The 11,790-nt window shown below is 39.1% G+C and overlaps 2 protein-coding genes across 2 annotated transcripts; one reads left to right on the forward strand and one right to left on the reverse strand.

Moving 5' to 3' along the window:
* The first annotated feature begins 696 nt into the window (after positions 1-696).
* washc3 (WASH complex subunit 3) lies at positions 697-6,509 on the forward strand. Its single transcript, XM_019258041.2, has 7 exons — positions 697-882; positions 2,467-2,565; positions 2,647-2,712; positions 2,804-2,938; positions 3,214-3,330; positions 3,687-3,751; positions 3,846-6,509. The coding sequence occupies exons 1-7, from the start codon at positions 832-834 to the stop codon at positions 3,943-3,945; spliced, it is 633 nt and encodes a 210-aa protein (XP_019113586.1). The 5' UTR covers positions 697-831; the 3' UTR covers positions 3,946-6,509.
* A 401-nt stretch (positions 6,510-6,910) lies between these two features.
* dram1 (DNA-damage regulated autophagy modulator 1) lies at positions 6,911-10,691 on the reverse strand. Its single transcript, XM_010740654.3, has 7 exons — positions 10,404-10,691; positions 9,976-10,043; positions 9,528-9,670; positions 9,259-9,436; positions 8,992-9,050; positions 8,276-8,368; positions 6,911-8,188 (listed from the first exon to the last, which is right to left on the reverse strand). Exons 1-7 carry the CDS (start codon positions 10,532-10,534, stop codon positions 8,150-8,152), a joined length of 711 nt encoding a protein of 236 aa, XP_010738956.3. The 5' UTR covers positions 10,535-10,691; the 3' UTR covers positions 6,911-8,149.
* Positions 10,692-11,790: the final 1,099 nt, after the last annotated feature.

An 11,790-nucleotide genomic window follows, 5' to 3' on the forward strand; every position in this document is an offset into this window, starting at 1 on the left:
TCGGTTAAAATATCACATTTTACCAGATGTTACAAAAGCAGATAGATGAAGCTGAAGTGACTTTCAAAACAGCATAAAGATACACATTTTAATCTCAGTTCTAGACTCCTTGATCTATAGACAATAACTCACAAAAAAAATTCCTGACATGTTAGTTTTAAAAAAAGACAGTTAAATGTTATGTTATACCAGCTCTTGGCTATGCTGTCTGTCTGTATAGTGAACAGCTCTCCTTATTATATTACTCACACAGCCTCATTACAAGTCTACAAGCACACATACTGCATTTGAAACATATCAAACGACTTGTAATGACAATTTACAAAGATGCTGTGTCACTGTGTAAAGTTATAAGTTATAAATTGCTGTATTGAACACCATATACACTTATTTGCCAGCTAATTAGGTCTTTCTTATAACTATACTACTACTGTCTATAACTGCTTTCATGATGCTCTTTTTTTTGTAGAAATGTTGATTTAATGTTATATTTACGTTCGAGGCGATGCTAGTAAACTGAATTTTATTATATTGAGTGAAAAACTCGAACATTAACTCATTTATTATTGGTGAAAACTAATATAATAACTAAAAAATAATATAATAATATTCTGGGAAAGGTCTGAACCGGATGTTGTTGTTTTCCCCACAGATAAGGAGGTTGTTTCAAAATAAAAGCTCAAATCACAACTCCTATTGGCTGATTGAACCGGAAGTCCGTTTGAGGAGTCACATGAGTCGTTTTACAGCAAATATTTCTGCAGCTCTTTCTGCTTTTTTTTGCAGTAAAATACTTCATATTAAAGCTGAAGGAGGTTTAAAAACCCGAACATGGACGAGGACGGGCTGCCGATCGTCGGCTCCGGTGTTGATCTCACCAAGGTTTGTGTCTAAACGTTACCGGGAGGTCACCGACCGTGAAGCTGCTAGCTGTGAGGAGAAACAGCAGCTGTCATTGTGTTTAACAGTTACAATAACGTTAGTTTAATGTTTGTTAGTCAGTATTTGTTGTGTAGTTTCCTGCACAAACGGTCAGCTGAAGGTGTTACGGTCAATTTGGTGACCTGTCAGATCCTGTGACCTGCTGCAGCATTAGCATTAGTGGGAGCCTTTATACTTTAAAAAATGTGACACTGTGTTTTATTATACATTCACAAATCTGGTAGCTATGACAGCAGAAACTTGTTGTCATGTCAATATGTGTTATAAAAATTGGGGTACAGATGTTTTTAACTCTTTTGCATCCACTTCCCTTATCTGGCACGTGTTTACTGAGGCTGGCAGGGAGAGATAATTAAAAAAATAGTTCAAGGACAAGACAGACAGGTTAAGGGACAAGAAACATAATGTTCATTACTGAGCAGAAACCCAAAAAAGGAAGAAACATAATGTTCATTACTGAGCAGAAACCCAAAAAAGGAAATTATCAGGTGGGAGGAGCCCATTTTAGGAAAGTTAGAGCTCCTCGAGGAGCCTTTTCTCTGTAATCCCTCTTGTGTGTTGCACTGTTAAACGCTCCTTCTTATACAAAAATAATAAATTCAACTTAAACTGATACTTTAAATCCTTATTCAAGGGTTCTTCTTTAAAGATTCTCGTAACAATATGTAAGTAAAAAATACTGAACCTAACAGAGTAAATACATACATATTTTCTTGTCACTGCATGTGTGGATAAATGTGCTATTTAGAAAAAAAAATATGTATCAGAATAAAATAAAGATCTGGTTTGCCTGAATTGTGCACTCTCTCTCTCTCAACCATACATCCATTTTATGTAATCGCTTATCTCCAGTCTATCCCATCTTACTTTAGGGCGAGAGGCAGGGTACATCCTGGACAAGTCGCCAGTTCATCACAGGGCACATAGAGAGACAAACAACCATTCACACTCACAGGAAATTTAGAGTCACATGCATGTCTTTGGACTGTGGGAGGAAGCCGGAGTACCCGGACAGAACATGTAAATTTCCAGCTGAGGTTCGAACCAGAAACCTTCCTGCTGTGAGGCCAGCACATAAATATAGTAGAAGTTGGCTCAGCTGTTGCATAAATACTTTATGACTGACTTCATCTTAAACTTGTAGTAAATAACCAATGATTTCATTACTGTAGTGACAATCCAACAACAAAAAAACGCATAGTGGTGCACCAAATGAGGTCTTCAATAAAGTATGCGTTTGATGACTGAATGAATGAATGACGTGAAAACGAGCTCGTAAAAATTAAACCAAACTAATGTGGACAGACGCACACATACGGTTGAGAAACGGTGTGGTTTCCCCACTTCCTGATTCCTTGCGAGTGTTCCCATGTAGGTTATATGTGACTTCTGTGGTTACCTGCCTATGTGGTCAGGTGGACGGGTGACAACGCAACAGCAACATCCACCCAACTTACCACGCACGCACAGTGTGAACTATTGTCCTCAGTATATTAAAAATCTCTCTATCTGTGTCTCCTTCAGGTTCCCGCCATTCAGCAGAGAAGAGTCGTTGCCTATCTCAATCAGTTTGTCGTACACACAGTCCGGTTCCTGAACCGTTTCTCCACAGTTTGTGAAGAGGTCTGTACGTCTTCTTTTTATACTCTCAGCTCTTAACTTGAAACAGATCAGATCCTGACCTTATAAACTTCTCCCCCACAGAAACTTGCAAACATATCTCTCCGCATACAGCAGATTGAAACAACCCTGTGCATTTTGGAAGCCAAGGTGAGTTCCTGGACCGCCAATCTCCGTGCAGTTTACGATAGTCTATGTCTCACACTGATTTATATTTTAAACTTTGTAATTCTCCGAGCAGCTGTCCTCCATTCCCGGGCTGGAGGAGGTCACAGTAGATGGACTCAGTCAGCAGAAACCTGCTCAGGCAAACGGACCCACTATCCCCAATCAGAGCCAAGAAGGTCCACCAGCAGAGCCACTGCCTCCCGCAGAGGTACATAAACTGACATACACACCAACAAGTATTTTTCAGCTACACTGCACCATGAAAATACATTTTATGTGACGATGACAAGTCTCAAGGAAGTTGTTGACTCCCTGTGAAACCACAACTTTACACTTCTGTTTGTGCACAGATACAAACGGGAAGCAAATTAGTGATCTTAGTAGAAATGCAAACAAACACAGATCTAGCACCACCACGTTTGATATCCGCTGCTGTCTTTAACCACTTGTTGCTTTCGATCCGTTTATATTTTTATGTCGCAGCCAGCTCAGGCTGCACCAGAGGCTGCAACGACACAGAAAGCAGAAGCAGCTGCAGAGAACGTCATGACAGTGGCCAAAGACCCACGTTACGCCCGATACCTGAAAATGGTTCAAGTGGTAAGTCGTTGCTAACGCCTCCTACACTAAGATAAGATCAGATGGACTCCACACTGTTACAACAACTCACGATACAGAAGGCAGGTAAGAAAAATGCGTAAATAGGGGCCGCGTACGAAAGGCCAAGTCCTTGCTCTGACTCCGGTCTGTGTTTACTCTCACAAGTTGAAACGTGTCCAGAGTTATCAGTGAATCCGTAGTTCATTCCCCATACCATCTTTTTCTCTCCAGCTCTGCTTCCCTGTTTTCTTCCCCTCACTTCAGCAGGGATCTCTAGTACTAAGTACTAAAGAGTACTAAAATACTAAAATTAAAGTGATTAAGGGATAAAGAAAAGTATGTTTTCTGTGTCACAGGGAGTTCCGGTTATGGCTATCAGGAACAAAATGGTCTTGGAGGGTTTGGATCCGAACTTGCTCGAGTGAGTTTTTTCCTGATTTCTCTCTCTCTGCGTTCACGTTAATTCGTTTTTTAAAGAAACCGACCGATAACATCTCCTCCTCTGTTCATGACAGCACACCGGACGCCCCCGTGCCTGACGGAGGAGCGGGAAGCACTGAGGACCAAGACGTTGCCGCCACCAGTTCCGACAGCGAATCATCTTTCAGCGACTGACGGCTGCTCTTTGTTCCCATCGATGCAAAACTTCCCGTAAAGGCCTCCCATCACTACTCTTTGAGCTTCTTTCCGCCTTTACTCACAAAGAGAAGCAGACTGCGAAGTAGTTTGCAGCGAGAAGGTGCAAATGTAAGTGCCTGGAAACTTGAGAATGCAACCACAGTGATTGTAATTTCAGCGTGAAGGAGCTGAAAGAGTTTCGCCTACGGTCGGGCTGTGACCTCGATTTTGATACGTTTAGCGTTTTTGAGAAATGTAAATGAATATTTAGATTTCCCGTGATGGTTCTGTTAGCAGTAGTCCTCAGAACATGACAGTAGCAAGTACATTTTGTACAGAAAAGTAAAAAATTTTTGTTGTCACACTACTATCAAAGTCTCCTTTAAGAGATGCATTTATCAGTTTAAAGTCTTGCCTCTTTGTTTCAGTCTAGATGAAATACAAACATATGTTAGATAACTTGTTTAAAACGTACATTGTATGTCTGTGTGTTGAGATGAGGGAGAAGACTATGACAATAATCTTTCAGTGTCGATAAACAGTGCATCACAGTATCAGTTTGATGGAAAGAGAAGTCACACGTCTCTCAGCGTGTGGCTTCACTTCTGAAAAATCAGCTGTCATTCTGGTGTAGTAATGTTTTGACGTGCCGCCTGTTTAGTTTTTTTTCTTCATTTTGAATCATCAAGTCGACATGTGATCAACATCCAAGCAGAAGCTGTCTTATCACGGAAACAAATAGTTGTAAATAGTTTCACTTGTTCGTCACATCAAAGAGAGCGGATATTTTCTTTTCACCAGTTACTGGAAGAACAGAAACTGCAGTACACACTGGTGTAAATCATTTGTTGTGTTGTGTTGTCCCACTAGATTCAGAAAATATTCAGACCACTCTGCTTTTTTTGCACACTAATCGATTTACACTTCATGTTTTTTTTGGCCATAAATTCACGCACAATAACGTCAAAGCAAACGTTTTGCTTGTTTAATAAAAAAAATTCCCAAATTAAATCTGAATTACCTTCCAGAGCTGCTGCACGTGTCTTGATTTTTAATACAGAAAAAAACTCCATTATACACTACTCCACTAAAAGTTAGGCATGTTTGACTTTCGGGTGAAATTTGTGGAAAATGTATTTATGTAGAAGCATTTCTTCATTTCAAACTATTTATTGAAACAAATAATTAGTGGTAGATATACCTCAACAAAAAAAGTTAATGTCTCAGTGATTTGTCATGTATCCTTGACTCAAAAAGACGTCTTACGCTGTTCACAAGTCGATTTATTGCAACTTGCTGTTGACACTCTAAGCTCAGTGGCAACTTCCCTCTGACTACATCCTGTTTGTTGATCGTGTCGTCTTGGTCTCATGATGTCAAAATGTGAACAGCACGATGAAGAGGACTGTTCAAATACAAATCGAATCGAACCAAAACATTTAACGGTCGAATCCATGGATCAGATACTTGTTGTGATTTTTGCGGTTAACCACCTTGTTAGAGAACAACGTTGTTATGCAACGAGTACTGAAACGTTGAAGAGTTGTACATGTGCATTCAAAAGTTTAGAGAAGGTCAAATTAAATTCACCTGTAAAGGTTATGGTGGCTCTGAAAAATTACATCTGAAAGCCGAATATCCCTAACGTTTTGACAGATAATAATGTATCCCCTGCCTCTGCTTTAGCTCCCATACGGCCTATTTGACTAGTGACATGTCTCGTAATCTTCAATAATACGTGGACGCTCACTAACCTTTCTGGAATGAAGCACTAAGAAGTAAATCAGTGCAACTGCAGCTGTTTTTTCATCACATCAGGACTTAAAGGTCCAGTGTGTAGCATTTATTGGCATCTAGCACTGTCTGTGGATACAAACAGGGTAACGAAAACACAAGATATTTTAATATTCAGGTGATATAACTCTGATAAATACATACTTCATGTTGTATTCATGAGATTTCTATGAATGGATATTACTCTTTAATAACTGTGAATGTTTTAGTGTCTGGAAAGCACTTTTACAAAAGATCCAAAATAAACAGTTTGCTTATAAAAAAAGTCTTAATCTTTATTTGACAACAATCCGTACAGTACATGATGTCATATGCAAAACAGTGCCAATACAAAGTCAGAGAATAATAAAGATATTTTCCCTTTATAGATACAGTATCTGTAGTGAGCAGGTAATAATCTGTGTACACGTTACAGCGCAGGATTTTTCTCTACTAATCCCAAATTATAGACTAGATCCTTAACAGTGCCGGTCAGTGAAGCATGTCACACGTCTTCTCTGTCAGCATGTGAGACATCTTCAGCAGCCTGACCGTACAATAACAGTACAGACAGTTTTATCCCCAAATCAGCCTCTTCCCTTGTGCTTCCTAGTCTATCTCCAGTGATGTTACTTACTGTAAAATAACAGCTACAGTATCAGCAGTGGTTCCCAACCTGCGTCTTGATAATATATAAAAACATTGACTAAAGGCATCATAGGTAAATTATACAAGGTGTAAGAGCCATTTAATCCATATTAGCTCTGTTTGGTAATGCTGTAAGGTAAGTGCACAGAAAAAACGTCGACTGAGGCTTGGATCGATGGACGTTTTTGACTGTTTTCACATGAAGGACAGCGTCGAATCAGGATATTTTCTAAATAAATCCTCCTTCAAGTCTACCTTCATCTCTCTTCGGGACTGCAGTGGGTTTCCGCAAGAGGACTGAGTTACATTCATGGACATAAGTGGCTTAGGCGCTTTGGTAAATGGCTTCACTCAATGAATAAAAATGCGAGAATTACATAGGAAACATACAGAGGAAACATGGCTACAAGTTTAGAAAACTCAGTCTACTTCTACTCACTCTGTGTTTTGGAGAGATTTCTGCTGATAAATTGGACATTTCTTTAAATCCAACAACCAAATATACAAATTTAGAGGGTCTCCGCTGTTGCTGGAGAACAACCAAATATACAAATTTAGAGGGTCTCCGCTGTTGCTGGAGGGAGTGTGGATTGGTTTTGGCAGACCAAGCTCACGAAAAAGGAGAAAGAGGATAAAAAACTGTGAAAATGGGATTGTTATAAACATAACTAGACTTTTAAAATTTTTATTGTTTCTATCTAGACCTCTTGTTGCTTATCTTTCTTATTTTTCATCTCACTGACTGAGATGTAAAACTTTAGACCTCAACAAAAACTAAAAAACTGTATTTATATAATTGTAAAAATGTATTTCTGCTACACAAAATAAATCAGATTTCTCAAATTATTACGTCATGTGTAAAATTATAAAACATTTTCCTGTTCAGAGTCTTAAAAATCCTTCAAATTTAACGGTTTGACAATGAAATGTCGAACTAATCTGCGACGAGGGGTCGCTTGGACACGTTTATTTTGTTCTGAGGGGGTCACAAGCCTCTATTTATCTGTGCCTTTAATTCTCATCAGCCTCATTTCCTGTTTATTACTGAAAACTAATTAAATAAGTAGCCTAATTCCCATTGCATGAACTGTCTACATCTATAGCTGCACTGGAGAGCCACACAGACGTATCAGCTGAAACCGTTTAGCACATAAGCAGTAAAACTCTGTATGGAGCGTCCATAGAAAGGGTTTCTTTTCTACCAAATTTGTTCGTCACAACTGTCTAGCGAGCCAAGGAAAACACAATTAAGTACAAATATGCAACTTCAATTAAAGAAGTGGCAGCATTTCAATCATAATTCCATTTAAAGTCATTTTTCTGCATAAAATGAGCACCTACGTACAGTATCGATGAGAGATAACTCACCATTTTCTCACAAAACGTCTTGTGGCATTTTCATTATAAACCACATGTAGCGATCATGCGTTCACTGTGTGATGAACTTCTCTAATTACTTATCTGACACGATGTGTCACACTGGTGTGGCAACAGTCAAGAGAAAAGTGCAAAAGTGACGTTTGACTGAACACCAGCATTAGGTACACGTATAAAACAGTTTGTATAAACAGTAGAAAAACACAGGCTGCATGTCAAACCATGTGTTATAAATAACAATGTAAAAAAAAAAAAGTACCTACAAATTCATTCAGGTGATATAAAACACAAAATCTTATAAAAGCCTTCGAGTGTAAAATGCAAATGTACAAATATAAATGCAGCTTTCAAATACTGATATTCATACAAAGTTTTGCTGCCTGTTGTTGGAGATCGATCAGGACTACTCCTGGTACTCCGTGTGCACTCGCAAGGTAAAGAGCTGTAGGGAATAAAATTGCAGATAAATAAAGAGGCCCTTACTGTAATAAATTCACAAACAGTTTGCGTTCGATGGCGTGATACTCACTTTGAAATCGTCGATGTATGTGAGGAAGAAGCAGATGAAGCTGAAGGCAACAATCCACTCGCATACAGCGCTGGCCAAGTGGTATGGGTAGTCCTGAAAGAGGGACACATGCAAGGGACAATTATTTTTGGACAATTGTCCAGGGTGGCATCTTTTGGTATTCAAACAGTTAATTCATTACTTTCAGCTAACTATTCCTGCTCTTTATCACATGAGAGGGAGTGATTCAGTTGTAGGCACGAGGCCACAGGTTGTTCTTTAATTTGTATGATTGTATAATTTAAGCAAACTATTCCAAACTGTTTACTTTAGGCTAACTATTTCACCTCCATTACTTTGGCCGACTGTTACTGTTTCCATTCATCATTTTTGTCCCTCTATTAAAACCGTATGCCATTCACTTTAAACTAACACGACTTAAAGTCTTACAACAGACTCAGGATGCTGGGAAGTTTGTGCTGTACAGTCAGCACTACAGATTACTGTTTATTGTGTTGCTAAGATTTCTGCAATACTGTACTTTTATTTCGACAATTTGATGGATATATGTCTTTGATTAAATTATAATTTCTTTTTTTAAATTAGTTGCGCTACTCTACAATCTTACAAAACATCCCTGCTGTGATTCTCACAACTGAGAGGCTGGAACAAAACAAATATTGATATTTATATTAATATTTGAACGGATACATATGACGTGTCAAACAACAACCTACCGCGTCTTCTTTGTCTCTGTGCAGTGTGGTTTGCTTCATAAAGAAAGCACAGATGACAGCTGAATTATCCATCAAGGATCAAGTTTATGAGAATCTGTGAGGACTATAGCATCACATGTATTTACTGGTAATGACACTATCATGATAATGTCAACAGTGTTGCAGTCATGAAGCTGGTTCCTGGTTAAATGCGAGTTATGTCATGCCAATGCATGTGTATAAACTTTGTTTGGTATCTTGACAGATTCGACTTGTGTGAAAGGATACTGGGGAAAAATGCCAAAGTGGCAATGGTGGCGATGAAAACGCGTGTTCGACACCAAGTCAGGGAGGACCCAAATGGATAGGCGAGATACGATATACGTGACTGGAGGATTGTGTACAAGACACCAGAGACAAAGAACAGCAGAGCTCCTGCGTCATGTGCCTGCCACACTGTTGTTTCCTGCAAACGAACAAGCAGACAAACACGCCATTAAACATTCAATCTAATTCTTTTCATCTGATTAAAAAGTGCACCACATGTGACGACTTACCTGGAAGGTAGCAACAATACACATGCCCAAACAGGAGATCATCCCCAACACGAGAGCAGCTTTGTTGAAACATGGGCTCACCAGTCGTGTTTCCTCACACAGCTTCTCCACAAACTTGTACCTGGCATATATGGTGGCTATTCCTGCATGTGCAAAGATCAAATTGTAATTGCTATTTGCATTAACTGTAAAGTATATATATGTTAATATATATATATATATATATATATAATATATAATATAATATATTATATATATATATATTATATATATAGTTATAGTCCGCTATATAATAGATAAGTCCTTTTGGATCCCAACAAATAAATGATACTTTCATTTTCTTAAAAAGGGAAATGTGACTGACATGTTTGGAAAGCTTGGTTCCTCCCCAGGGAAAGCCCAAAGTTGCCTAAGAGTCAGTTTACAGATGTGACAGATGTGAATATACCTGCGCATGCAGAAATGAATGTCATCAGGCCAAATATGCAGCTCTCTGGAGGGTTTGCACCTGTATCACTGCAAAAAAACAAACAAACAAAAGAAAAGTGTCGATATTAAACCTAAAACATAACTTCCTGTTATTTTAGGACTCTTTGTAAGTTTGTATTTTGATCAAATTCAAACTTTAGTCGCGTAATCTTAAAATAAGTAAATGGAGAAGTGAAATTAAGAGGTCTTAAAAGAAACCTACGTGCAGCTGGGGTTTGGGTACCAGCCAAGTAACAGCGCAGGAAAACGAAACTAAAGTGTATCATGTCAAGTCGTGTGGAAATGTTGTAGAAATCACAGATAAAGACAGATCTACATGCAGTTTTTACGCGCCTGATTTGCTATGAAACTCTTGTCTAAAAACACATAAGCATGAATAAAACTTACCTTATGTATGGAAAGATTATATCGACATCGCGTCTGTAGAGCGCAATAAGGTAGGAAATAATGAAAGTGCAGGAGGACCAGACGACCAAAAACGCTGGCAGAGCGCACAGTCCTTGCATGAACCAAAACATCTTGGACGGATTTTACGCGGAACCTCCAGAGAAACGCTCCCCAAACAGTGCAACAGTACAACATAACATCCACGTTTTTAAATGCTGGGCCAGGAACAGGGCTGTTACCGACAGTCACATGGTGCTGTGAACTAAATCTTTCCCAATAAGCAGATACAGAATATACAGTAAGAGCCTACCCTGAAACGACCCAGGGTGGGCCGGCCTATGAAAGAAAAAAACACCCTTTATGATCATCCGGTGCTTCCTTCCTCACTTTATCTTATATTCCGTTGAAAGCTTTTAGGGTGAGTCAACAATTACAGAAATATTACAAATCACAGTAACCTCAAAAAGGTTTTGATCGGGAAAAATGAAGATAGATAGATAGATAGATAGATAGATAGATAGATAGATAGATAGATAGATAGATAGATAGATAGATAGATAGATAGATAGATAGATAGATAGATATTAAATTGTAGTTGGTTGCTGATTATTTATCTGTTGACTAATAGGCTTTAAACTGTTGAATATGACTCAAACTACTGCCTACTGTGTCTTTGTGGGAAGCCAGTCAGTTATACATGACATTAAGCACTATCCATTAAAACGACACTGCTGCTAGATGGGGTGAAGCTTTTAAAGGTACTGGAACTTAGATTGCCGGATAAACAACAATGGGACAGAGCCAGAGGTATGCCAGTGGAGGCTCATGTCCAGAAGTCTTTCAGCTCACACCTCTGTAAAGCTTTGTTTGAAGTAAGATGTAGGGACACAGAGTCCACTTGGGACCAATTCAGAGCCTCGGTTGTTGATGCGACTATTGAAGCTTGCCAATGCCTGGCTTGGCAGCAATCTTAAGAAATTGTTGCTTGAAAGGGCCTTTCATCAGGCTTGGTTATCCCAGGGTACTCCTGACTCAGCAGAGAAGAAGACTCCAGGCACACCAGAAACATTGCAGATTGCTGCTTGATCTTCGAAGAGGAAACAAAAGCCTTTCAACTGCATGGTAGTTTTGTTTACCACCGCAGGTAGTACCACCTCAAAGTAGGGAGGATTCTTGGCTGATTATCACAGCGATACTTTGTGAAATGCCTTGTTTACACCTGGTATTACAGGTGCACAGTTTAAAGTACAGGTAGAGAGCTCAAAGTACAGGTGTGAAGGCAAACAAGACACAGTGAGGACGAAGATCCAAACGCTCAGAACATATTTGGAGGTGGTCTGGATTGCATACTACCAAACTACTGAAAGACCACCTCTACGTAGGCAGT

This window comes from Larimichthys crocea, chromosome XX (assembly GCF_000972845.2).
Source record: "Larimichthys crocea isolate SSNF chromosome XX, L_crocea_2.0, whole genome shotgun sequence".
Lineage (NCBI taxonomy): Eukaryota > Metazoa > Chordata > Actinopteri > Sciaenidae > Larimichthys > Larimichthys crocea.

What these genes read in the sequence shown, in the direction of transcription:
- washc3 (XM_019258041.2), top strand. Translation starts at nt 832, where the DNA reads ATGGACGAGGACGGGCTGCCGATCGTCGGCTCCGGTGTTGATCTCACC. An exon ending in CCGGTGTTGATCTCACCAAG is followed by an intron (nt 883 to 2,466) that starts GTTTGTGTCTAA and finishes TGTCTCCTTCAG; the next exon opens with GTTCCCGCCATTCAGCAGAG. An exon ending in TGTGCATTTTGGAAGCCAAG is followed by an intron (nt 2,713 to 2,803) that starts GTGAGTTCCTGG and finishes TTCTCCGAGCAG; the next exon opens with CTGTCCTCCATTCCCGGGCT.
- dram1 (XM_010740654.3), bottom strand. Translation starts at nt 10,534, where the DNA reads ATGTTTTGGTTCATGCAAGGACTGTGCGCTCTGCCAGCGTTTTTGGTC. An exon ending in ACAGAGACAAAGAAGACGCG is followed by an intron (nt 8,369 to 8,991) that starts GTAGGTTGTTGT and finishes TCCCTCTTTCAG; the next exon opens with GACTACCCATACCACTTGGC. An exon ending in CATACATCGACGATTTCAAA is followed by an intron (nt 8,189 to 8,275) that starts GTGAGTATCACG and finishes TATTCCCTACAG; the next exon opens with CTCTTTACCTTGCGAGTGCA.